This window comes from Panthera tigris, chromosome D2 (genome assembly GCF_018350195.1).
Source record: "Panthera tigris isolate Pti1 chromosome D2, P.tigris_Pti1_mat1.1, whole genome shotgun sequence".
Classification (NCBI taxonomy): domain Eukaryota; kingdom Metazoa; phylum Chordata; class Mammalia; order Carnivora; family Felidae; genus Panthera; species Panthera tigris.
Window position 1 is genome coordinate 46,072,572 of NC_056670.1, and position 27,490 is coordinate 46,100,061.

General features: G+C 43.2%; 2 protein-coding genes across 7 annotated transcripts in view; one reads left to right on the top strand and one right to left on the bottom strand.

Annotated features, from left to right (window-relative positions):
- Nucleotides 1-27,490, top strand: part of WDFY4 (WDFY family member 4) — a 306,252-nt gene that overhangs the window by 232,361 nt on the left and 46,401 nt on the right. The window lies entirely within an intron of this gene.
- LRRC18 (leucine rich repeat containing 18) lies at nt 402-27,405 on the bottom strand. Its single transcript, XM_007080018.3, has 4 exons — nt 26,817-27,405; nt 24,322-24,420; nt 3,853-4,713; nt 402-713 (listed from the first exon to the last, which is right to left on the bottom strand). Exons 3-4 carry the CDS (start codon nt 4,614-4,616, stop codon nt 692-694), a joined length of 786 nt encoding a protein of 261 aa, XP_007080080.1. The 5' UTR covers nt 4,617-4,713; nt 24,322-24,420; nt 26,817-27,405; the 3' UTR covers nt 402-691.

The window sequence follows — 27,490 nt, forward strand, 5'->3', positions numbered from 1 at the left end:
TTTCTTTCTTTCTTTCTTTCCTTCCTTCCTTCCTTCCTTCCTTCCTTCCTTCCTTCCTTTCTCTTTCTTTCTTTCTTTCTTTCTTTCTTTCTTTCTTTCTTTCTTTCTTTCTCTTTCTCTCTCTCTCTCTTTCCTTCCTTCCTTCCTTCCTTCCTTCCTTCCTTCCTTCCTTCCTTCCTTCTTTGCCTACCTGTGCATTACTGAATGATTAAAATCTACTTTATTTATCTATCATATTTTTAAGTATATTTCTTTGTATGAATCTTTTGTGTAAATTTTAGTTTCAGATGTATTGCATTATAAGTACGTAACTTACCACAGGCGATTAGCATAGAGAGTTTTACTAGTTCAGAAGAAGTGTAGAGACCATAAGTCTTTTAAGTCTTAAAGTCTTCTTTTAAAACTTTAATTTTCTATAATTTATATCTATCATTTTTTAAACATTTCCTCTATATGCATAAAAAAATACACTAAGTATTTCCCAAAGTCATTTTCATACACAGATGGTCTAAATCAAAGAGAGGCAAAGTGAATTTAAGAAGCAAGTCAGTATCTTGGCCAGCACCAGACAGCCTGGCTTCCAGAATGTTCCCCTTACCACTCTTTCTTCTCCTAACCGAGGGCTTTTCTTCTTCAGAGTCGTTTGTTCTTGTTGGCTGATTAGTCTTCAAGGGTTTGCCATAAAGCTATTCTAGGGAGATGTTGATCGGATCCTGGGGATGGAGACAAGAGACTGAGGCAATTACTCCAGGTCATGGAGGCAAAACACAGCAAGGGCAGAGGTCATACAGGGGTCACCTAGGTCATGCCTGGCTTTCAGAAAGGGCAGTGACTGGGTTAGCCTAAATAGGGTCTTTGTTCCATTTGAGGAAAGGGAAACCCCATGCTTTTCCTATCAAGTGTTTTTAAGCTTAATACAATTTCCAGGAAGGAAAAGTGACTGTGTATTTTAGACCGTGAAGGAATGTTAACATCAAGCCTTTTTTTCTGATCCAAAAAAAAAAAAAAGCAATAAAATGTGGAAGAGGACACACAACTCACCTTTATCTCCAATCTTTGCTCCATTCTAATGCCAGTTTTCCTGGCTAACCAGGTGTCTAACATGAATGCATCCTATGGCAAATCAAAGCCCCCTGCCCATTTATTTGTCAGTCCTCATGAAGTTAACGATGCTTACAGCCCTTTCCTAAAACATGGCTATGAGGAAGAAAGCAGAATAAAGCACCTAGACCAAGGATGGCAGATAGGACAAGGATGATGTCATCTTGCACACCAACCACTCAGTTGGCAGCGAATCCAGGGTTGGTGCCTGGAGATTGTTCAGGACCAGGCGTGGTGGAGGAAATATGCCCTGACAGGGCAGGAGAGGGAGGAGGAGGCAAATCCATGGTCCAGACCAGGAGCCCACCTAGGGGCACAGGGAGACCTTTTATTCTTAGTTCCTGTTCTCTGCCAATCCCTTTGAGTGACTAAGAGGGGAACACTAATTCTAAAGAACGGAAATGGGTAATATCCAAATAACTAGCCAGGATCATATGCCCTTGCATGGATTCTGTACTTCTTGGGTGAGAGAGGAAGTAGCTAAAATAGCAGAATGGCGACCTTAGTTAGGGATATGTTCAAGGCCAACATGCCAGTGATGGCTCCTGAGCCTAAGGCATGACATCTCATCAAGCACTTCACAAACATGACTGCTCCACCCACCTTGGGAAGGGCTTCTAGTAAATCATTTCAGACATTAAGCGAAGGGGAAAATGTAAAGGATGGTACTCAAAGCTGACCAGGATGTGGTGAAACAGAGTCTCTAATATATTACTGGGAGATACATAAATGGGTAATCTTGTTATAAGTTATTTGATGGCATGTATTAAAAATTATTTTTAAAAACCACACTTCAACGTATTTGTAATAATGAAGCTATACCAAGAAAATAATGCAAAACAGTTTTTAAAGTCTTCATCATATAGGCTTCCATCACAAAATGATTTCTATTGGTGAAAAACCGGAAACAGCTCACATGCCCAACAGTAACTTATGTGTGTGTTTGGCTAGCTTGCAGATGTTTAAAATTGTGGTTTCTAAGACCATGTAATGACTCGGTTTTCAAAGCAGGATAAAAATGATGTAAATGCTATAATTTTAACTGCATATAAAAATATACACCGAAGAATAATAAGGAAATCTGCCCGTATTATAGCTGGCTTACATTGTAGAATTGTAGATACTTGAAGATGTTATATTTAAAATTCTGTTGTGGTTTTGTTATTTTTATAATGGAAAACATTTAATAAAGGGAAAAGCTGAAAAGGGAACTTTGATTCATATCTTCAGAGATTTTAGGAACAGTTGTCACAGCTAAGCATCACAAAGGAAAATAGCAGTAATGGGTGAAGAAATGAAGTATGCTGTCTGCTGTGGTTTATAATGCAAAAAAGAAGTAAGCTAGTCCTGCTGAGTGAACAGATCTCTGTACTTTTCCACTGACCACTAAAAAACTTGCCACTGACATAGGAAAGTCTTGATTAGGAAAAGAAAAGAAAAAGGCTTTCCTAAATATGTCTTTTGTGATCCTTTCCTTTTAGGCAGCATGAAGGTATGGATTAGCATGAGTGAATAGTGCATCGAATGTTCTCAGCTACTGTGAGAATTGACTCTACCACTGTCATTTCTGCCAAAGATCTAGTGTGACTAGGGACACTGTCCAAAGTATTGTTTCAGCTTTGAGATGTACCAAGTTCCAGATGATACGGAGAAATGACTTCTCTTGAGTAATTACTCCGTGTGCCATCTGCTTCAGATGCACAACGACCATTATGGTTGGGGCCGGTATTTTCCCCACTTTATAGATGAGGGAACTAAAGCTAAGTAAGATGTCCAGGGAAATGGCAAGAAAGAAGCAGAGCTGCCCTGGACCTAGATCTGTCCAGCTCCAGAATCTTTGGCTTTTCTCAATGCCTACACATATCTTGGCACATATCTCCTAACTTTCTCAGACAATGACATTCTGCCCTGCCTTCTTTCAACTGGTCTGCACACAACAAGGCAAGCTTTCCGCTAAGACACAGTCCCTGCACCTAGCCCAATGCCTGGTAAGGTATTTATGTATGGACTGCACCAACCCATACCTGCACCCATTCTTTCCTTGCTCCCCCACGGGAGTCTGGAAAGGAATGGGACATAATAATATGGGAATGCACTCTCATTCATTCACAGCCGGTCAAGAGCTTGCAGGTTCAGTCTAGAAGGCTCCTAGAGCAAATTGCGTGTGCAGACAAGAGACAAAGATAGTACTGCTTTCACCCCCAGATATTACCTGCCAACACTTAATGATACTATCTGCCCATCTCTGTGGCTCAGATTTGTCACCTTCCCAAGACTAAATGTCCATCTTCCCTCCTACCAATCCATGCTCTGAGATTCCTGACTTCCAAAACCCTGAACCAAAGCATTCCCGTGGAATGAACTCCACATTTGGGAGCTGGCAGTTGGTCCTGAAGTGTATGACAATGTGACTAAGAGCATGCTAACAATATTGGCTGCCCTGGCCACGGGCTGTAGGCAGGAGACTTCTGGGAAGAAGTGGGATGGATGGCCCTTTTCTGACTCATTGTGCCTGTACATATGGGTGTGTGCATGTAAAGAAGAGAGAAACGTGTGGAATGGCAAAGAACTAAAAGCCCTTCAGTCAACAAAATCACAAGCCAAGGAGGTAGGGAAAGGTATTTTATGGACTTGGCTGGAGGAACTGTTGCAATAATGGGGGGATCCCATAATTCCCTGTAGATGCAGCCCCCTGCCATCTTCCCTCCCTCCCTTTCCCCTTCCTGCCTCAGGGTCAGGGTCCCAGGTCACCTCCAATCTTCCTGTGAATCCTTGGCCATGGAGTTGGGTGAGACCAGATTAGAAAAGATGGCCCTTCTTGGTGTTGCTGCGGCCATAGTCTTGATTTTGTTCAGCTTGTCCCGGGCCTGTTGGCATTTTCTCAGGCAAGTCGTACACAGATCCTTCTCCTCCACCAGATGCAAGTTTTCCAGCCTCCTGATGGAATCTATGAATGTATCTGACTCCTCTGTCTTGGGAAAGGGATTTCGCTTTGTGTTGAGCTTTTTGAGCTTGGGGAGTTTGGCGATACTTTTGGGGATGGTGCTCAGCATGTTGTCATGTAGGCCTACCTCATGGAGCTCCTTCAGAGCACCCAGCGTGGTGGGCACACTCTCCAGATGGTTCAAACCCAAGTTCACAGTGCGGATATTCTTGAGCTGATTGAGTTCTACAGGCAGCCCATTGGTGGTTAGCCTGTTGTTGCTGACATTGAGGTAGAGCAGAGAAGCCATCTGGCCGATGGACTCAGGGAGCTTGTCAATGTAGTTGCTGTGCAGGTCCAGCCACCGCAGGTTCTGGAACTTGGAGATTGAGTCAGGGATCTTTCTGATCATATTCCGGCTAAGGTCGAGCTCATCCACATCATTCAGTCTCAGGATACACTTGGGGAAGGTGGTAATTCCCATCTTGCTCAAGTCAAGGCGTTTTTTCCCATCAAATGTAATTTTGATACAATTCTTGGCCACATTAAGGGTAATCTTCTTGCCCTTGGTGCCTTTCCTGCCTTTGGCCATGTTCTTTTAGTAAGGGTGTATGTTTGGAGTGTGTTGTTCTGATTGGTTGGTGATCGGTTTGAGGGAAAAGTCACAAGAAACTGCTAGAAGATATACTCTGACAAGAAGAGAAAATATGTCTAGTTAGAAGATGATGTGAGGGCACTAGACTCCCCCCAAATTGTAATGCTTCTCTCGCTAATGGTTAGAGACGAGATAGACAGAAATTAGGGCATCAGCAGGAGTAACCTAGCCAAAGATCTTTAGCAAATTCAATTCCCTCTTCAGGGGTGCAAGGTTGGCCTGAAGGATGCTCAACACCCCTCTGTGCCATTCCTTGAAATATGAATCTCTCCATTATCCTGGACTCCTCCTGCTAAAGTGTGTGTGTGTGTGTGTGTGTGTGTGTGTGTGTGTGTGTGTGTGTTCTTGGCTATTGGCCACTTCCCAGACCCTCACAAAAATCTAGTGTTTCTTTCAGTTATCTCATGAATCCTTAGGGTGGGTGTGCTGAGTTCTCAGAAGCAGCATAGGGGCACCTGGGTGGCTCAGTCAGTTAAGCATCCAACTTCGGCTCAGGTCATGATCTCACAGCTCATGAGTTTGAGCCCAGTGTCAGGCTCTGTGCTGTCAGCTCAGAGCCTGGAGCCTGCTTTGGGTTCTGTGTCTCCCTCTCTCTCTGCTCCTCCCCAACTTTCTTTCTTTCTCTCTCTCTCTCTCTCTCTCTCTCTCTCTCTCTCTCTCGCTCTCTCTCTCAAGAATAAAGAAACATGAAAAAAAAAAAAAAGCAGCATAGCCTGGATATGAAATGAGGGGGGAGTGAAGAATGACTTACGTATTACATCTCTCCTCACCTTCTGGACCCAGAGGCACTAGTCACGCCTTAGCTACTATCACTGCAGTGCAACAGAAACAGCCCAGGAACGTCTTTTGCTCAGCCCACAAGGGAGAGTGTGTGCCTACACTGTGCGGATGAGTGTGGAGGAGCCAGGGTTGAGCCTGGCAGCATGTAAAAGAATGCTGTCTTTTTCTACTTCCTACCCCCTACACCTCCTCCCTTCACAGACTTCACACTGAAATTCAACTGTAGATACCTCTGCACTGGTAGGTATGATCATAGTTATGACTGCCGCCATACAGAGAAGTAGAAGGTACAGAGTCATGGGTAGCTTCTGGCCTCAGAATGCTTAGCTTAGAAGTCTAGATCTGCATTGAAGAGTTTTCTTCAATTTTTAATGCCACAATTTTCTCGTTTATGAAAACATCCCCCCTGTAGGGCTCTTGGGGAGTGCAAATTATCTAAGTATAAAGTGCTTACAACAGTGCCTGGCACATAGTAAAAGGTTGATGAATGTTAACTATTAACTATTATTATCAGAACTTTGCACATATTCCTTTTAATCTTCAACAATCCAGTAAGATCCATCAGATTATCTTCATTGTAAAGGGAGGAAGACTGAGGCTCAGGAGCAAGGAAGATCTTCAGCTAGGAAGAGAATGAAAACTGTTCTTTCTTGTTCTAGAGGCTGTTTTCTAAAGCTTGCTTGCTGATTTTCTATTTTGGGCCAAGCTCCCACCCTGAACAAAAGCATGCTGTCAGGAGTCAGATGCGGGCATTTTCCCACTAGATTAAAATATTAATTCTAAGTAGGCTGTGGAAAGTTAAGTATGTATATTTTAAATCTCCAGAGCAATCATTAAAATAATATACAGACATAGGAAAAACCGAAATACGAACATTAAAATGAAACGGTAAAAAAAGAGTCAAGTAATCTAAAAGAAAGCAGAAAAGGGGAAATGGAGCAAAAAACCCAACTATTAAAATGGTAGACCTCAATCCAAACATATCGATACTTCCATTAAATGAAAATGACCTAAACACAGCAATCCAAAGTATAATTATCAGAATGAATAGTAAAAGAAAAAGACCCAATTATATGCTATCTACAAGAAATCTACTTTAAACAAAAGTAAGTTACACTAAAAGAATGGAAAAAGGCATACTACACAAACATTGAAGGAGAACTGGAGTGACTTTATTAATATCAGACAAAGTATGTTTCAGAGCATGAAAACTTACCTGAGATTAAGAAGAATACCACATAATGATAAAAGACACACTTCACCATGAAGACACGAAAATAATAAATGTATATGTACTTAAGACCAGAGTTTGATATAAAAGAATTGAAAACTGGTAAAATTGAAAAAAGAGATAGGTCTGTCATTAGAAGTGGAGACATCAATACTTGTCACTCAATAATCAACAAACCAACTAGAGAGAAAATCACAAGGAACAGGGTTTCTCAACCTTGGCTCTATTGACATTTGGAACCATATAAATCTTTGTTGTTAGCAGAGGTGGGGCAGTGACGGGGGAAAGTTCTGTTCTCTACGTTGTAGGATATTTAGCCAGCAAAAGGCCAGAAGAGTCTACCCACTAAATGCAAATAGCTCGCTACTAGTTTTAACAACAATAATGTCTCTAAACATTGCCAACTCCTCACTGGGGGACAAAATCCCCGCCAGATGAAAACTGCTGATCTAATTGGCCCATAAAACATTCTGCCTAGCAACAGAATACACATTTCTTTTCAAGTGCACATGGAATATTCACAAATATGTACTGTATTCTTGGCTATGAAACAAATCTTAACAAATGTAAACAAATTGAAATAAAGCAAAGAATCGTCTTTGAAAATAATGGAATTGAAATTAGAAATTAATATCAGAGCGATAAGTGGAAAATCTCCACAATTAACAATTAAGCCATATATTATAGATATTCATGAATCAAATAAATCTCAAGGGAAATTAGAAAATATCTTGAACTGAAGAAAAATGAAAATAGAACATGTCAAGGCTTATGATATGCAACTAAAGCAGTGATTAGAGGGAAATTTATAGCTTTAAATGTTCATACTAGGAACATTTTTAAAAAGTAAGAAAGGTCTCAAACCAATAATGTAAACTTCCATGTTTTTTTTTTTACTTTTTAAAAAAATTTTATTCATTTTCTGAGAGAGAGAGAGAGCACGCACAAGCGGGGTAGGGGCAGAGAGGGAGAGAGGGAGACACAGAATCTGAAGCAGGCTCCAGACTCCCAGCTGTCAGCACAGAATCCGGCACAGGACTCAAACTCACAAACCACAAGATCATGACCTAAGTCAAAGTCAGACACTTAACCGACTGAGCCACCCAGGTGCCCCTAAACTTCCATCTTTAAAAACTAGCAAAGAAGATCAAAATAAACCTAAAACAAGCACAAGGAGTAAATGATAAAGAAAGGGGAAGAAATCAATAAAATTGAGAACAGAAAGACAACAGAGAACATCAATGAAACTAAAAGCTGATTCTTTGAAGAGATTAATAGATTTGAAAGTCTCTAACCAGACTGATAAAGAAAAAGGGAAAGAGAAGGCACATTTTATGAATATCAGTAATTAAAGAGACAGACATTAAAGGAATAATAAGGGAATAGTACAAACAACCTTAGAAAAAAACTTAGGGGCAATCAAACACAAACTAAAAATCTCATCAGTAAAGAAATATACAACCTATGAAGACCAATATTCATTAAAGAGACTGAATTCATACTTGGAAAACTTCCCTTCCCAAATCTCCTGACCCAAATAGTTCTATTGAAAAACTCTACCAAAAATTTAAAGACAACACCAATTTTACATGATCTTTTCTAGAAAATAGCAAAGGGAGCAATGCCTAACTTATTTTCTAAGGCCAGCATTCCCCTGATACTAAAATCACACATAGGCCATATAAAAAAAGAAAACTGCAGACTGATATTCTTCATGAATATAGACACAGAAATTCTCCATAAAATATTAGCAAAAAGAATCTAGTAATGTGTTAAAAGAAAAATACATGACAACCAAATGGGAAGGCAAGGTTGACTCAGTACTCAGAAATCAATGTAATGCAGCATACATCATATTACTGCATTAATTGAAACTAATTAAAAAGAAAAAATACATGATCATATCAGCTGGTGCTGAAAAAATTTATGGCAAAAGTTAACATCCATTTATGACATCAAACCAGTAATAGAAAGGCTCTTTCTTAACCTGATAAAGGGCTTACACACACACACACACACACACACACACACACACACACACACAACTCTACAACTAATATCATACTTGGTGATAGACTAAATTTCCCTCTACATTTGGCAACAAAACAACAAGGTAAACTCTCAGTATGCCTATTGAACATCATATTGGAAATTCTAGCCAGTGCAATAATGCAAAAAAAGTAAGTCATACAGGCAGGAAAGGATGAAACAAAACTCTCCTTACAGATTACCTGCTTGTTCACCTAGAGATTTCCAGAAAATTTAAAAAACACTCTTAGAAGTAATTAATGAGTTTAACAATGTTGCAGGATACAAAGTTAACACCTTGGTTAATACACACATACGCACACACACACGCACACACAAAACCACTTCTATACTCCAGCAACAAACAATTGGAATTTGAAATTTGGAAAATAGTGCTCCAAAAAATAAAACACTTGTGTATTACACATAAGTAACAAAATTGTACAGGATTTCTGTGATGAAAATTACAAAACACTGATGAAATAAAGCAAAGAAGATCTAAATAAATTGAGAAACATAGCATGTTTATGAGTTGGAAGACTCAGGATAGTTGAGAAGTCAATTCTATCCAAATTGGCCTAAAGATCAATACAAATTCCAGCAGGATTATTTTTATACGTGAATGAACAGACTTTAAAATGTGTATTGAAAGAAAAAGAAACTAGAGGTCCAAAAAATTTTGAAAAAGAAATAAAGTTGAGGGATTCATGCTTCTAGTTTTAAAATTTACCATATAATTACAACATATGGTTTTGGTGAAGGGAGACATACATAGATCAGTGGAATAGAAAACAGAGTACAGAAATAGAACCACACAAATATGGCCAATATTGTCCATTGATTTTTGACAAAAGTTCAAAGGAAATTCAATGGAGAGGCAATGAACTTTCCAATAAATGGTGTTAGAACAATTAGTCACTCAAAATAAAAAAAAATTGAATCTCAAACTATTGAAATTAATTCAAATGAACTCAAATTGGATCACAGATATGAATGTAAAGTATAAATCCATGAAACTTTTAAAAGAGAACATATAAGAAAATCTTCATAAGCTTGAGTTAGGCAAAAGTGCAATCCATTAAAAAAATAAAATACTGACAAATTGGACTTCCACAAAAAATTATTGCTCTCTTAAAAAATTTGAGAATAAAAAGACAAGCTACAGAATGGAAGAAAACATTTGCAAAATACATGTCCAACAAAAGGACTATCATCTAGAATCTATAAAGAACCCAAGGTCAATAGTAAGAAGACAAATAATACAATAAAAATAAAATGCCCAAGAGATTTAACAGGACTTTTCACCATAGAAGTTATGTAGTTGGTAAATAAACCCACAAAAGGTTGCTCAACATCATTAGTAACTAGGAAAATGCCAATTATAATCACAAACAGATACCACTGCACAGTTACTAGAATTTCTAAAATAAAAAACAAAATGAAACATAAAAAGCTATATAGTACAAAGATTTGGTGAGGATATATAGGACAACCAGAGCACTCCTGCATTGCTAATGGGAATTCAAAATGTTACTCTGAGAAACAGTTTGGCAATTTCTTATAAAATTAATTGTATACTTATCCTATGACCCAGCGTTTCCCTGACCAGATAATTACCCTAGAAAAACAAAAATTCAGGTTCACACAAAAACTTTTCCATGTGTGTTTAAGGCTACTCTATTCATAATTGCCAAAACCGGAAGAAAACAGCACAAAGGCTTTTCAGTGAGCGGATAAAGAAATTGTGGCATATCCTTATTATGGAACACTGTTAAACATAAAGAAGACAAATCTATTGATGCATGGGACAACTTGGATGAATCTCAAAAGCATGTTGCTGAATAAAAGAAGCCAATCTTAAATGCTTATATAATGAATGATTCCATTTATACGGCATTCTGGAAAAGCCACAATGATAGTACAGAAAACAGATGAGTGGTTGCCAGGGATCAGGGGCGGGCAAGGTTTGACTACAAGGGAACAGCAGGAAGGAGTCTTCCAGGGTGCTGGAACTGCCTGTATCCTGACTGGTGCTTATGGGAATGAAGCTGTACATATGTCAGAACCCAGAGAACTGTGCGCTAAAAAAAAGAAATTTTACAGTTGTTTTTTTTTTTTTAACTTAAAAAGATTTAGGACTCCATATTCTCTTTCTGTCCTTTTCACTGTGGCTGCTTGCTTAGCCGGGTTTTGGAGTAAAAGTCTGTGACTTTTTATGCCCCCACTTAGTCCTGTCCTGCCCAGTAAAAGGCATCCAAACGTGTACCATGTGGCATTGCTACGGTACATGTGCATATCCCCACAGGGAACAGCAATGCATGAGGCACATGTCAGAAAAACTGCCCTACTGCACTTGAGTTGAAATCCCAATTTAAAAAAAGATGGGCCGGGGTGCCTGAGTGGCTCAGTCAGTTAAGTGTCTGGCTTAGGTCACATCAGGCTCTGTGCTGACAGTTGGGAGCCTGGAGCCTGCTTTGGATTCTCTCTCTCTCTCTCTCTCTCTCTCTCTCTCTCTCTCTCTGAAAAATGAATAAACAGTTAAAAAATTTAAAAAAAGATTGACGAAGAGCAAGGGATCCTGTGTTCTCATCGTAATGCTTATTAATTGCTTTCCACATTATAATGTTGCTAGATTTAGCAAATAAAATTACAAATTCCCAGTTAAATTTGAGCTTCAGATAAACAACAGAACATTTTTAGTATACATGTGCCCCACACATTGCATAGTTCTGTGTTTTATTGGGCAATTCTGTCACATGGTTCTGAACAAATAGTAAAGTTTCCTTTGTTCATGATCCTTGTATTAGTTCTTTGGGACCAATTTAAGCTAAATCCATGTGCTTATTCCTGCATTCGTTCATCCATCCATTCATTCATCCACTCATTGAGTAAGTATATTGAGAGCCTGTTATGTGACAAAGCTCTGTGTTACACAAGTGAGCAAAAAACAGGGCCAGTCCCCGAGCTCAAAGAGCTAAAATCTAGATTGCTACTGATTCTGACCACCTGATTCTCCTGAGCTCTCCAAAGTCTGGGTTGTCTTTTGTATTTCTTATATTCAAGATAAAGTTCAGCTCAGAAAGGCCAAACACAATAAGCATGTGCTAGAGGGGCCCTGGATGAGAAGGATGCTTCCAGGAGACTGAAGATCCACCCAGGTGAGCCCCGTTAAGCCTGCTCCCCAGAGCCCATCCACACCCTGGTAAGAAGCCCTCCATCTCTGATGAGTGATGGGAAGGAAACAGCACGGAGCTGCCCACAGAACACTTCTCCATTAAGGACTACTCAACAGGCCCTTTGGCTCTGAGCCTGCCCATTAATTACCCGCAAAGCAAAGCAGGGGCTAGATAATGCACTGTACCTCCTCCCTGGTACATCTGGGTCCCCAGATGGCCCCAGGCCAGGTGAAACGTGATCAGCCCCCACCACCTTCACACTTTTCCTCAGGGCCACCCTACCTGGCTGGGTCCCTTGCTCTTGGTTATGAAGAGCAGGTGTATTATATTGCTCAAGGCCCATCCTGACCCCCTATGCTGCTGAGTGCCCCTAGAAGCAGACCAGTGCAGGAAGACCTGCAAAGACCCCAAAGACCAGGACTGTATGCCTTCTCTCATTCAACTTGGAAAGGTCAGCATCCTGCCCAGTTCTTCCCATTGAGCAGGAGAGTAAGTATTGGCAAAAGAAGTGTAAAACTCATGATCTTTTGATTCAACTAAAACTGGTTAGATGGTCTGATGTTACCAATTCACAGAATCCTCTAATGTCAAAGTGAGACCAACAACCCACACAAGGGAAGCTGGAAATCAGAAAAAGAGATAGAAGTTGATAGATAGATGGAGAGATGGATGGATGGGCAGACAGACAGATGAATGGATGGATAGATGAGTAATATATTTCATATCATACGAATAGCTGAGAAGCCTAATACAAAACATTTTTCAAGGTACTGAGTCTTTTTATCTTGAACAATTGGTTTTTGTACTTTGGAAAAACTGGACCAGTTGGTTGACTCTAATTTTTAATTAATTTTTCTATCTAGTCATTGTGAATCAAACAGCATGGTGGGACACCCCATGGATATCTAAATTAAAAATGTAATGGCAACCTATATTTTAATACCATCAAAATACTTGCAGGCATTTTTCAGTTGTAAGGTTGTTATCATCACTATGATAATAGAATTTATCTTGTGCTTCGCACTCATGTGTCTTTATATTTGTAATTAAGACTGATTTTGTATACATTTGATATCTTTAACATCTTGCTAATGTGATCTCACAATAATTATGTCACTCTTTTGACTAATGCACTGAGATACAGGAAAGACGCACTGTAGAACTGAAACCCCCAAACCCTGCCATTTCATAGCCAGTATTGGAACTAACTTCACAGCAAGTTTCATACTGTATGGGTGAGAAATTTCTTGCTTGCGGGCCATCTCTTAAGGGGAAGTGGTGTGAACCTCCTTCAATAAAATCACTCATGCCAAAGGCATTGCATTTATTTTCTCTCCTGAGTCTCGGAAGACCCATTCACTAGGCACGCAAGAGGCCAGCCTCACTTCTGCCGTGACTTTCCACGTATCTTCAAATCATTCCCTGTCGCCTCCACCCCTTCCTAAAATATGTTGTACCTTCTCGTAAGCAGCCATGTGGCAGACGAAGATGTGGGTGGTCACTGTGGGGGCGTCTGTGGAGTGCATCTGTCTGGAACTTCTATCCAGGTCTCTAAAATAGGCACTAATGTTTGACTCAGGTGTAATTTTCACTGGGGGAAAAGAATTGCCATTTTGTCTAATGCCCATTCTGGGCCAGGATCTGTGTGCTCCCTCTACCCATTTTACAGAGTTAGCTGGTTTGCAAAGCATAGGCTTACTGGGGGTGTCTAAACATGAAGTGCTTTTATTTTTCCCATTACTGCCCCCAGCTGTGTTATGCTGTGCCCCTCTTTCCTCTGGGCAGAAGGACAGATTGTCAGGAAGGGGATAGGGGACAGACTGGAGGCAGAAAAGATTTCTGTGGAGCTCACAACGTCGGCTCCACCAGGCACTTGGCAGAGTTGATGGGGAGAGGTGGACAGCAGGAGTGGAGTCTTACAGGGTCCCCATGATCCTGGGGGTTTTCTGACATCAATTTCAGAAGATCCGCTCAACCTCATTCACTCAGGTGAAATGTTCCAAAGTAACTACTGGGGACACGCTGCTGGGCCCTTCCTATATCTACACAGCAACTATGCCAAGTATCATTCTGAGTTTGAAAATAAGAGAACCGAGGCTCAGAGAAGTCAGGTGTCTTCCCCAAGGTAACACAGACAACACAGCACAACCAAAGCAAACCTAGATTTGTCTGATACCAAAGCTTACGATCTTTGTGCTACGCTATCCTGCCTTTCTTCTCTCTCTTCTGCTGCCTTTGCTCTAGCAGTAAGAATTGCTTATCCTTGGTGGCAGGCGGGGGGCGGGGGGTGGGGACACATTGCCAGCCCTCTGACTCCAAGGAGAAGAAGACATTTTGGAATCCTAGCACTCCCAGGGCAAAAGACACCTGTACCAGAAATTAAAGCTGCTTGCCCCTCACGTCCCCCAAAAGGTGTGCTGCCGGTTTTGGTCACCTATGGGGTCTCTGATGTAGGAACGAAGATACATCACAGAGTCGCAGACTCTGGGTGGCCAGACATTCACTTAGGCCCATTCTGACTTGGCATGGGTTAGCCAGGGAAGTGCAATGCAGCAGGATTAACCTGCAAGCAGCTTAAGGGGAACGGAGTGGACTCCCCAGCTGAAGTAGCTGACCAAACTTTGGCCACAGTCCCTGCTAGGCCAATAACGCAGATGTCCCACTGACCTTTTGGAGGCCCCACATGCAAATTGGGGTCCCCGAAGAAACCATTTCAGACCATTGCCTGCTCACTGTATTGGCCAGGGGCTAATGTGCAGGGTGTTCGTTCTCCTAGATACATATATGGATGTGTATCTCTGAATAAGATGAATTTTAAAGGTATTGTAATAGCATTAGTGGAGTCATTTAACTGTTAAGAGCTTGGAGATTGACGATGAGAGAGAGAGAGAGAGAGAGAGAGTTTAAAGGGTACACACATGCCACCACAGTTTACCTAATAGGCATGTGCCCCCAAGCAGGTGGTGATGGAGATGGGAATCTGTTGTCCCTCAGCTGTGCTAGTCCCCCAGCACCCCCACAGTGTGAGCTTCTTGCCACCCTGAATTTGTCAAGAACGTAAAGATAAAGGTCTTCATCCAGCATGGTCTGGAAACAACCCACCACATTCCTGGGTGCTCACCACAATTTGGGGCCCTCTTCTGCCCTGGGGGGTGGGCTGCTGGCTGTGTAGGGGCCCCGAGAGACTGTATGCAGACCACCAGAAGTTTGATTTTCACCATGTGGGCTCACTAAAATCTAACCCCTGTAACATGCACGCCTGACATTCCCAGACAGGAGGCCATCTCCATGTGTCGATCGCATGATGCTGTCCACCCCTCCACCCCTCCCCACACGCGTGCTGAGCCCTTAGAGGCACATCATGCCTTCTCCTCCACAAAGCGACCTCCCATTTGCCATGCCATTCAGTCCTCACTACTCTCCTTTGAGGTGGGACTATTCCTCCTACCCTGAGATAAGGACGCTATGGGGCAGAGTGGGGCATGAAGTATTTTATCCGAGCTCAAACGGCTCCCCTTTCCCCAAGGCTTCTGGGTGGAGTGTTCTTTCCATGACACTCTGCAGCAAACAGAGTGTCTGTGTGGAAGTTATCAAGTTCACCTCATGTGGCAGTTATCTGGTTAATCTGATCAACGCAGCTCTAAGTATCTTACTGGGATATTATACACGTATAGCTTTGTCTACCCTTAATATTATTTACTTCTTCGTCCTTAGCAACAGCGAGGCTCTGTACATGTGCTGCCTGGGAAGTCGTTATCTGTCAAACTGCCCCGTTCCCCTGGCGGATAATAAGAATTCAACTTTTATTTGGAGCAAAAGTTCCCAGGGGGTCACATGGCCCAATAACAAAAGATTATGATTTCTTATTGGTTTAATAGCATCTATTTTGTAATTCTGAATGTACTCTGTTTTAATTGGATTTGTTAAAGGAACAAAAGGGAATAGGTGCCTTACAATTAAAATAAAATATTAAGATTATTAGTTTAACAGACTAGAAATGCCTTGTTCATCAACTAACACATTCAAAACGCACAAACCGACCTCCCCACCCAGGAAAGCGGAGGAACCAGTGAGTCCTGGCACCTCGAAACCTCAAGAGACGAGTCTGAATTCAATTTCAGCCAATGTGGTTTAAATACTGCTGTGGCCACATAGCAGGTATTGCATTTTCTCCTCACAGCCTCGGCCTCCCTTGCAGATAAGGAAGTGGGCTCAGAAAAGCGGCCTGGAAGGATGAAAAGGACAGGGGCTTTGGACCCACATGGGTGGCCGCCCATCTCCCCATTTACCATCCAGGTGACCTCGACCAGTCTCTTGAGCCTCACTGAGCTTCAGCTCCCACTTCTGTGAATAAGATGTTAAAAATGGCTGCTTCTGAAGGTGGGGTGAGGGTGAGTGAGCCTTGGAGGCCTATATTGTGACTTCGCATGTTGGGGGAGAGGGGATTAGTGGCATGATGAGGACAGCCTCACTGATCAACAGTGGAGTCATGCTTCACAGCCCGGTGTCCTTACTGGGATCCCTGCCTACCCAGGTGCAGACTTCAGATGACTTTCTCCTGTAGCACAAGGAGACCTACATAGCTCCTTGAGGCACAGGCCCCCCAGGGTCATGGAGATGGGGGGTAGTTCTCCTCAACTGCCCTGTGTGTGTGCATTTCTTCTGTACCCCATCTGGCCCCAGGGAGGACTTGCTGAGGGGTGAACAATGGCACAGACCCCGTAATCACTGGCAGGTACCCTGGTGTGGTGCCTCCGTCTGCTATAGGAAAGCCCCTAGCTCCAAGGGGGCTATAGATGCCCCCATGTGAAGCTGTGAGATTCTTCAAAGGGAAGCCCTGAAGATCGACCATAAGGGAGCAGTTGAACTTCCCATGGCCCTTTTGGATTCCTTTATTCATTAACAGTATGTACTGGACAACTGCCATGGATGAGGCGTGGTTTTATACAGCAAGCAGAGTGAAGAAAGAGATGAACAAAAGCAAAGAGGCACACAATGCCAGGTGGCCATGAGTGCTTGGAGAAGAAAGAGTCGGGACAAAAGAGGCAGAGATGTTCCTAGGGGAGACATACACTTCTGGGGACAGTAGCCAGGAAGGGCCTCTTTGAGAAGAAAACATTTGGGCAGAGACTGAAGGAAGTGAGGATCCAGGGAGATGGGGAGGGTATTTTGGATAGAGAAAACATCAGATGGAAAGGCCCTGTGGCAGAGGGAAGGCAACGGATATGCAGAGGGGAGAAGGAGGGGAGAAGATGGAAGGAAGGAAGGAAATAGAGGAGGTAAGGTGGGAGGGAGGGAGAGGAGAAAGGAAGGCAGGCAGACCAGAGGCACAAAAACAAAATCAGCAAAAAAGAATGAGAGCAGATAGGATATGGCTCATTTTCCAAATTATACTCTAGCTGTTTTGAGAAAAACCCTAAGGCCTGTCAAACTAAAGAAAGAAGGCCAGTGCCTACACTTCCCCCAGGGTGATCACAGACAAGCCCGTGTCCTCTCTAATTTCTACCTGATACAGAAGGAAATCCAGCCTCCGGCTGGCATCACCCACAGTGTTATCCTGGGCTGGTACCTCGCCGTGGAGTGTGGGCCCTCAGATAGGGCTGGGGGTCCATCAGGAAGCTACCATGTGCAGGACCCCACTGAGTGGGGGCACCAGGGGACAGTGGAAATAAACCAGATGTGGCAGAGGGTTGACCAGGCTGGATTTGAACCGTGTCTGCCATGGGTTCCCTGGGGACCAGAGCCAAGTTACTTGCCTCTTCTCTGTCTACACTTGATACCTTGGTGATGTCACTGAGTCTCATTGCTTTAAATACATGACTCCCCAGTTTTTGTTTCTTACCTAGACTTCACCCTCGATCCTAGACTTACATATCCTTCTTTCTGCCTGCTTAGCATTTCTACTTGGACGGTGTAAAGACACCGAAACACACTGTGCCCAAAACCAAGCTCGCTGTCGACCCGCTGCACCCATAGCCTTCTCTGACCAGGCTGTCAGCAACAGCATCTTGTGTGTCAGGCACCAAACTGTGGCCCCATGCTCAGTACCCCTTTCCTCTTATACTCCATGTTCAGTCCATCGGGAAATCCTGTGGACTCTGTGCTCAAAGTAGATCCAGAATCCTACCATTTCTCACCACCTGCCCAAGAGCCACCCTGGGCTGAGTCCCTACCGTTTGCCACTGGCCATTTGCAGTGGCTTCCTACCTTGTTTTTCTGCACCTGTCTTTACCCTATGCAATCTCTTCTCAACACATCAGCCAGGGGACTTCTTTTACCACAGCCACCATGTTACTCCTTGGCTCACAGCCCTCTAGTGACTCCTGTTTCACCCAAGTAAGGGCTGGAGACCTTCTAGTGGCCCCATGGCCTGACCTACTGCCTCTCTGAGGGACTCCCCACCACTCACGCCCATGCTTACTCCATATCCACCACCCAGCCCGGCCATTCCTCTAACTGCCCCACAATTCTTCTTTATAGCCTTTGTTCCAGCTGCTCCATTATTCTGGAAGGTTCTTCTCTCAGGTATTTAGTGGACTGACCTGTTGATCTTCTTCAAGGTTTTGGGTAAATTCTACCTTTTCAATTCAACCTTTCTGATCCCCCAATGAATGATGCAAACTAAGCCCCAACATGCATGGATCCTTCTTGCTCTGCAATACTTTTTTTTTTTTGAGGTTTATTTATTTATTTTGAGAGAGAGAGTGCATTCGCAAGTGGGGGGGGGGGGAGAGGGAATCCTAAAAAGGCTCTGAGCTGTCAGCACAGAGCCCAACATGGGGCTCAAACTCACAAATCGTGAGATCATGACCTGAGCCAAAGTCAGACACAACCGACTGAGCTACCCAGGGACACCTGCTGCACTTTCTTCCATAACACTTAACACCTAAATATATTTTATGGTAGACTTACTTATTAAGCTTATTTTTATTGTCTGTCCCTTGCTCTCCTTCCTCACTAGACTCTAAATTCCCAGTGCTTGGCAGACAGGAGGCCCTCAGTCAGTATTGGTTGAATGAATGAATTGTAGGTGCTTAACAAGGTCGTTCCAGTTCCCTTGACCTCAGAAAGGGGTCAGCTTCGTCCCAGATTCCACAGCTTTTAACAGCTGCTATGTAATCCTCTTGACCCACTGTTTTTCCACCTACTTTGAAAGGACTTCTAGAACATGCAGACTATTTTTAAGGGAGAAGTCTACAGGGGAAAGATGTTACTTTCACACCAAATATTTATTAGTCACCAAGTGTGTACCCAGCCCTGGGCGGGGCACACTTGAAGATAGGAAGGCTTTCCAAATAGCTGCATACAATGGCGTGATCAACTTTTTGGCTGTGAGATTAAGTGTGCAGGGAGACTGGAAAGCGGGTTAGTAGTACAGCAAATGAAATTTTAATTGGGTTAGGTCAAAGAGAAAGAAAAGCTTCTAAAAGTAGGAATGAACAAGTGGAAAGGTAGAGCAATGGAATCCAGCAGGAGGTCTGAGGAGATGGGGCTGACCATCCCGGAAGGGACGGGCCCCCGGCTAGCCAGGAAGCACAGATGCCACTTCTAAGCATTTCCCTTCAAGAACTAAGAACAAAACATTCTGTATAAATATGTTTATGGCAGTGCCACTTAAAATAATAAAAACAAGTGGACACGATCCACATATCTAACAAGGGACAACTGATTAAATAATTACTATGCAGTCATAGAATGAAACGGATACTCAACAGTAACTAAAACAAAACAAAAACATCATTTTTCAGAAATGCTGAAAGGAAATCTTTTGAGATATAATGTTATGAAGAACACGTTACATGCACATATTACATCAGCGCTCTCAGGAGCATGCATGCAAGCCCACAGAGAAAAAGTTGGAAGAACATCCAAATATTAGCAAGAATGCCCTCTGGGTATTATGGTATCGGGTTATTTTTACTTCCTTAAATGCCTGGGTAGTTTCCAAATTATCTGCAAGATTCTGTATCTACAGAATCTATTTCTAATTAAGAAAGTTACAAACACATTCACCCACACTCATACACACACACACACACACACACACACTTCCTTTTCAGTCGCATGAGTTCTGTAAAACCACTCATATCACCCTGTTTAAAATAGACGTGGTGTGTGTGTGTGTGTGCAAGAAAGATTTTAAAATATTGAGCATATTTGAATCAAAGAGGAAAATCTGAGAAAATATTCCCCAGACAAAGACAAGGAGGGACCACATATACAGAGAGCCACGGTTTGGGGGGTGGACCAGCCTGGCTCACATCCTGAATTCTTACTTCCTCCTAATGTGTAAGAGAAGCCATAGTCCTTCTCTGAGCCTCGGTCTCCTCAGGTAGAGTGGAGCAATGTGAAGATTGCGTAGGAGGAAAAGGCCGGGGTGTGACAGGTGCCTAGTGAATGGGAGCCTTGGTGATGGATGGTGATGGTGTCGCTTGTGAGTTGAGAGCCCCGATTTGCCTGGTGGCAGTTGCAGATGGAGGTGGGGGAGCACCGAGAAGCGCCCCACCACCTGCAGACATACGACTTAAGCGGGAGGCGGAGAGCCCAGTTTCCAGGCAGCCCCATGCTTGGCCATGCTGACAGTGGTGGTGGAGGAGGGGCAGGGGGAGGGAGCCATTCTTGTTCCCTCCAGAGATGTTCCCTCAGAGCCAGCCAGCCCTCCACTGCACTGAAAACCCTGATCAAGCACAGATGAGCATGATATGAAAACCACATGGCCTTTTATGTGTTGGTGGCCCAAACTATGATGCGATGTAGGGGAGGATATTTATTTAAAAAGTGGCTAACTTTTCTCCATCCAGAGGGGGAGGCCACTGGAAAGATCAGGGTCTAATTTTTAAAGGGATGCTGAGGTTACAGGGTGCAAAAGGGTGGTTTGGGGCTCATGGCTTGTATGTTAGGCACCTGTCTTTCAAAAATGCTGTGGCTTCTAATCTTATTTTTTTCTATAGACATATTTCCTGAATTCAGATTTCCCACTCCTCCTTGAGTCTTTATTGCGCTTGCTTGAAATCATTGCTGAACTATTCCGCACTGTCACCCCTTTTCTGACTTTAGGCAGATAGATATAACTTGCTGGAAATGGTAGGAAGAATGGCCATACTGACAGCCAGCAGCACTTGGTTTAGGGTGGGGCAGCTCTTTGGCATTTTCCAGATAGGGATGGTGCCCAGGTGGGAGGCATTTTGTCTGTTCCCTTCCTGTCGTGTATAAAAGTACTTAATAGAAGGCAGGCACTAACAGAAGCAGGGACCACAGAGGCTTTGAGGCCATTAGAACTGGGCTCCACCCCATCTTTACCGCCAGCCTGGTTTTAATCATGAGCTCAGTTTACTGGTCAGCGAAACGGGTCAGAAAATTGTAGGTTGTTTTGAAAAGTAAAGGTGGGGATGAGTATACATTGAGTGGCCAGTGTGGAGCAAATGCTAAGTGCCTTTATGATGGTAAATACTGTTAGATCTACCAAACAGCACCGTAGTGATTGCTTCTCTCCACTGAGTAGCCCTAGGACACTCCCACTAGTCATCAATACCAGGTGTAAGACTTGCGGAATGATCTTTGCAGATTCCCAAGGACAAAAGCCTTTGCAACCTTTTAAACACAAATGATTAATGATAATACTAATAATAAACGAAAAAACATAGCAACAATTAGAAGATACAATTATACCTTTGTCCACTTTTAACCTCTAGAGCCTGCTACAGCCCAAGCTACTCACTTGCCCATTCATTCATTCATTCATTCATTCAACACTTGTATTTGAGTCATTCTATAGGTCAAGGTCAGGTCGGAAGATACACAGTGAACAAGGCAGACATTGCTGTGTTTCTCATGAAATGACGATTTTCGGAGAAAGCAAGTCAATCAATAATAACAAAACAAAACCAAAAAGACTCGAGCTCAGTTCAGTTGGTGTAGATATTCTGCAAAAAATCAAACCTGGTAGATGTCAAAGGGAATGCCAAGGGTCGGGAAGAGAATATTAGGGAAGAGGTGGCCAAATTTAGACCGAGAAGGTCTCGGGGAAGTCATCTCAGGTGACATTTGAGGTGACACTCGATGAGGTCACATGGGAGGATTTGGAGAAGAGCACTGCAAAAAAGGTGCACTAGGTGCAAAGTCCTATGGGGGGAGGGCGGGGTGGGGGGGGGTGCTTGCGGTGTTTAAGAGAAAGGAGAAGCCAAGGGGGCTGGAGTACAGATAGAAAGAAGGTGCAAGATAACGACAGAGACCTGGCCAGGGGCTGCAGGGCTGCATGAGGTGGAGCATGTTGAAGTTTAGAGGCGTCACCCTGGCTGCTGGGAAGTCTGCAGAGGTAGGGAGGGAAGAGTAGACAAAGACAGCCACTTGCAGGCAGGAGAAGAAGGTGCTGTGCACCAAGGGGGTGGGCAGGAGGAGGACGGTGCATATTCGCCATATGTGGTGGGAGCAGAACCAATGGAAGGGTCTTCTGGGTCGCCTACGTGGGTCAAAGAGAAAAGGCAAGAGCAGGCTGGCATTTTGTATACATGTTTCTATACGTGTTGAGTGCTTATTTTATGTCCAAGGGCATCACATGTATTGTCTCATTTAATCCACCCATCCCACTTTACCGAGAAAGCACCTCGTGAGCCTCCAGAGCATGTCCCCTGTCACAGTCACATGCTGGTCAAGCAGAGCCAGTATCTGCTCAGTTTTCTTGTCTGAGGGCGGAACTGCCATTTGGCTTTTCCCTGAAAGTTTGATTTGACAATATCCTGTGATAAATTTGGCCCTCTGGGCCGACAAGAAAGCTGCTGACTCATCGTATTTTCCAGACACTAGCCTAAACTGAGCTGGAATCTGAGGGGACTTTCACTGCATTGAGGTTAAGCCCCATCCTTAAGACTCACTCCTCACAGCAAAGAAAGCCTGTGCGTGTTACCAGACCCAGCTCTGGGGCCGAGATGAGATCTATGATGTAGACTGGCAGGAAATTGGAGGTTGGCAACGAACTGAATTGGCCGTGGACGGAAAGCTGGCGATGGATGATGTGGCAGGGGAACCCGCCATGCCTGTTTGGAGGGGGGCATGTTTCAGTGCACACCTTGTGTTCTAGGGACACCAGGGACCAGGAAACATCACCTGGTTTGGCTTTCCCATCGCCCAGATGATGGGTGGATAGAGAAAGCACGCCCACCTCTTGTCAGCAACAGTAGGAGAACCTAGGATCCCCAAGAGGAAATTGAAGCCACCAAGCACTAGGCCCTAAAAATTGGTCTCTAGACAACCGTGGGGGTTCAGGTGCTCTGCAGAGTGGGCAGTGGCTGTCTCAGTACCTCCCTTCTCCTCTGCAGGCTGAGGTTCAAGCCCAGAAAACATATGAGTCACCCTGGCTTGGAGACCAGTCGCAGCTCTGTCTCTCCCTAGATATGTGACTTTGTACACATTTCCTAACCTTTCTGACTCCCCGTTTTATCCCAAGGAGTCAGCATTCAGTACTTGGTTCACATAACATCACATACGGTTCATAAATGTATTGAGAGCCTACTATGTGCCAGACCCTTTGCAAAGCAATGACACTGCATAGTTTTTAACACATTTGAAGTTTCTGCTTTCAGACTGTGTGTATGGATTATATTGACCACCTACTACGGGCCAGACATTTTACAGATATCCTAAGGAATTCTTAACAACCACCTGATGTACTGATCTTCATCTCCATGGGACATATGTGGGACTAAGGCTCAGAGAGGCCAAGTAGCCTGTCCAAAGTCACCTACCTTTTCCCATTTATGACATAAGGAATGTGTTCTAGTGTGTTCCTTGAAGAGTCTCTCCTCGAAAGGCCCAGCCCCACCTAGGACTTTACTTGTTAATGGATCCCAGTGTTCAGGATAACTTGTGGCAAGGGTTTGCCTCCAGACTTTTCAAAAGATGGATTGTGCTCCCAAAGCTACCACAGTCAGCAGTAATCAGGCTCCAGCCTCATGAGTGAAGAGAACCCCCACCGCAGTTTCTTTGAGGGGTCAGTCACCGGTTGGGTTCAGCAGCAGTTCAAACACTAGTCTCCCCTGCTGGTAGGAGCAGCAAATTTTACCTTCTCATTTCAGACTCAGACTTTGGCAAGAGACCCGAGCATGACTCCAAAGGCTCAGACTCACACACCGACCTAACCAAGCTGAGCCATGGCCCCAGGCACCCAAGAAAGCCCTGCTGGGTCCCCAGCTGGGTCCCCTACTAGCTGCCCTTCCTGCCTGGGGCTCAGGGCCAGCTTCCTCCTCTCCTAAATAATGAATTAGCTCGCGTCTGGGGTTTGTAAATAAAGCATACCTACCGGGAGAACCGGCCATTTCCAAAGTTGCTTACTCAAAGGAGGAAAGCAAAAAGCAGAGTTTGAAGCCGTGGGTTGTTGGGCAAAGTTCAAGTAAATCGATAAATGCAGGGCCATCACCAGAGAAAAACTTACCCTGTTCATGCCAGTTCCTCCTCCTCAACTGTGAAACTTTGTCACCAGGCAACAGGAGACCCGGGACCTGGAGTTAATTAGCATAATCTTGAGGCCAGCCTGCAAAGTGGGAACACAATAGCTGAAACCAGACACCCCAAACTTCCAGGCCAGCTAGCTGTCCCAGAGGGACCCTGGCCTGGGCTCCCCTGGCTTTCTGCCTGGGGCTTTCCTCCTGGCCTCCCCCAGCAGCGCATGGGCCTTGGGGCACTTAGTTACCAGGCAGAGCAGGCTGTCCATGGCCACCCCCGGGAAGTGGCTGTCCCTGCTAACAGGGAACAAAAGCCATGTTTGCCTCTTTTAAGGGACAAATAATAATCTTACTTTTATATAAAGCATTGAGTGAGTCCCATGAAATATCATTTGATTTCCTTGTTGTTTGTCCAAATAGCTTTTCCAGCTCTTTGATTTGTGAGAGAGCGATCTTTTCCCTGTTTACTTGAATTTAATTAGTTCTTGTAGTTTTCTTTTTGTGCCCTTTTTACACTATTAAGTTACAACGACCATGCTCGGAAAAACCATACAATCCTATAGTCACTTTTTCCTCTATTAATATTACATCAAAGGCTGATGTGTAATTTCTAAAGTCTACCTTTCGACTGAATGTGGAAATACTGAACCTAGTGGACTTTGCTTTTCCTCTTGTTTCTGGCTTGGCACTATTGTGAATAAGGCTGCAATGAATGTATTTGTACATTTAAAATCTTTTTGTTTGTTTTTTCTTTAAATTACATTCCCAGAAATTGAGAAAATTGGCAACAAGTTTAAATATGAAAACTATTATGCAAATAATAACATTGTAGAAAAATTTGAAAATGCATACATAGAAATAAAGAAATAAACATCCTCTAAATTGTGCTACCCCAAAAAAGTTAAGAAATAAAGAAAATAATTAACAAATAAAAAATTGAAATGCAAAACTAATCCAACCACTATGCATTTTGAAAAGTACAAAAAAGCAAAATCAAACAGTTTAAAATAAAAATACAGTTAACCACAAAAACTTTAAATAGATGGATACCACCACTGTTTTGTTTACTGAAAAACCAAAAGAAAAAAGATCATTTACTTTCGACAATAAATGGGTTTAAAATAATTATCAAATGCAGATAAGTAGAAAATTAAAAATTACCTGAAGTTCTGCTACTCAGTCTATTTCCAGTTAGACTATTCGTAAAAGGACCTCATTTAAATTAGAAAATAAATAATATGAAAATCATAAAACACAGATAAGCAAAAACAAAATCAATATTTCTTTTAAATTTTTAACATTTATTCATTTTCGAGAGACAGAAGGAGGCCGAGCATGAGTGGGGGACGGGCAGAGAGAAAGGGAGACCGAATCCAAAGCAGGCTCCAGGCTCTGAGCTGTCAGCACAGAGCCCGATGTGGGGCTGGAACCCACGCTCTGCGAGATCATGACGTGAGCTGAGGCTGGACACTTAACCGAATGAGCTACCCGGGAGCCCCAAAATCAATATTTTAAGGAAGAAAATACAGAAGGAGATAAATACATTTTAAAATGCAGATTTGTAAAACCTTATGAAAGTAAAGCCACTCAATTTCAGCATCTCGAGGTAACTTCTGTTGGATATGCTTCCACTTTTAATACACGAACAGCTTCACGTTTATGCCATGGGTATGCAGTAATAACTTGGCTACCTTGCTAATGCTTACATTTTTAACTTCAAATTACACAAATTACTGGTTTTTCAGGTAAATGCCTTCTAAGTCAGCCAGAACTAAGGCTTTTGTTGTTATTGCTTTTTGGTTACTTTTGTTTTTTTTTCCCCTTCAGAGGAAAGAGCTTGTCTTCCGAGCCAGGGCCCTGGGTCAAGGTCTGATCCCGGCAGTGTGTCGGGTATTCACGGGACCTGCTCCGTGCCCGCTTGGGGTGTCTCCAGCAAGCTGTCATGAACTCCCCCTAGTCTGCAGGCTACCCCCTCGCTGCACACGTCCATTCTTCATCTGTAAATGGAAGTTATGGCTACTACATGGGGTCTTTGTGGAAATTAGACAACGGGTAAAACGTCTTTGCAATCTGTAATGCGTTTGACAGTTACTGGTATTTTTAGGTCTGTGGGTGAAGGGGGTGGGAGATACAGGCTTCCACTTATGGCAAGAATAAGTCACGAGAATAAAAGGCACAATGTAGGGAACCCAGTCAATGGCATTGTACTAGCGTTGTATGGGGTCGGACGGCAGCCACACATGGGGCATAACGTATACAGATGTTGAATCACTATGTTGTACCCCTGAAACTAACGTAACATCATGTGTCAACTATATTCAAGTAAAAAAAATATATAAAAATTTTAAAAAAGAAGAAAAAAACGGTGTAGGAGTATACACAAATTCTCAAGTTAAATGAAATAATAAGTCAGAAGTGGAAAAATAAAAGACAACTAAGTAAGACAAGCACATAAACAAATAAAAAGCTAAAAACCATGGCTCACCTTTGGTTAGGTGTCTTGGCACCACGGGTAATGGCGTCCTTGGCTGATGGCAATGAAATGATGGATCTTCCTTGGAGCTCATAGCCGATGAAATGAGAAATGGGACACTGACATGCCTTTGTCTTCTGCACACCATTCCACCTGGTGGCAATGTCACAAAAGACCACCGGTAAAATTCTAGAACACTTTGTGAAATGGAAAATGACAGAGGCTGTCTCTTATTTCCTGAACTATAATAAGTACCTTTTGTTTCCTTCTTCCTGCTCCCTGCCCCAACCCCCTGTCAAACTTACACAATACAGTAGCAAGACGAGCAAGCTTGGCCGTACTAACTTCACATCCTTGTAACTCCACTGCCTCAGGAAGGTTCAGCACATGTCCTTTTCAAGGTGGTGGCCCTCACTGTCTCCAGCCTGGGCTCTGCCCGTGTTTGCAGCCTTCGAGGCGGCCTGTCTTCCAGAACTAGGATAGGTGGCAGGCTCACAGACTGAGCCAGAGAACCAAATCTTCGCCTGAGCCTTTGCAACCTAAAGCAATGAATCCGACCATGTTTTGCTTTTGTTCACTGTTATTGTTGTCTGCAGGGATAACATAGACCAAAAAGATGATTTCTCTATGGGGAGTGGGAGAGGAGAGGTAAAGCCCAGCCTGGGAGTTGCTTTCTGTTGATAAAA

Excerpts from the sequence above, each read along its gene's own strand:
- LRRC18 (XM_007080018.3), bottom strand. The coding sequence starts at position 4,616 with ATGGCCAAAGGCAGGAAAGGCACCAAGGGCAAGAAGATTACCCTTAAT. Across the intron at positions 714-3,852 it reads GATTCACAGGAAGATTGGAG|GATCCGATCAACATCTCCCT; the intron begins GTGACCTGGGAC and ends CTCCATCCCCAG.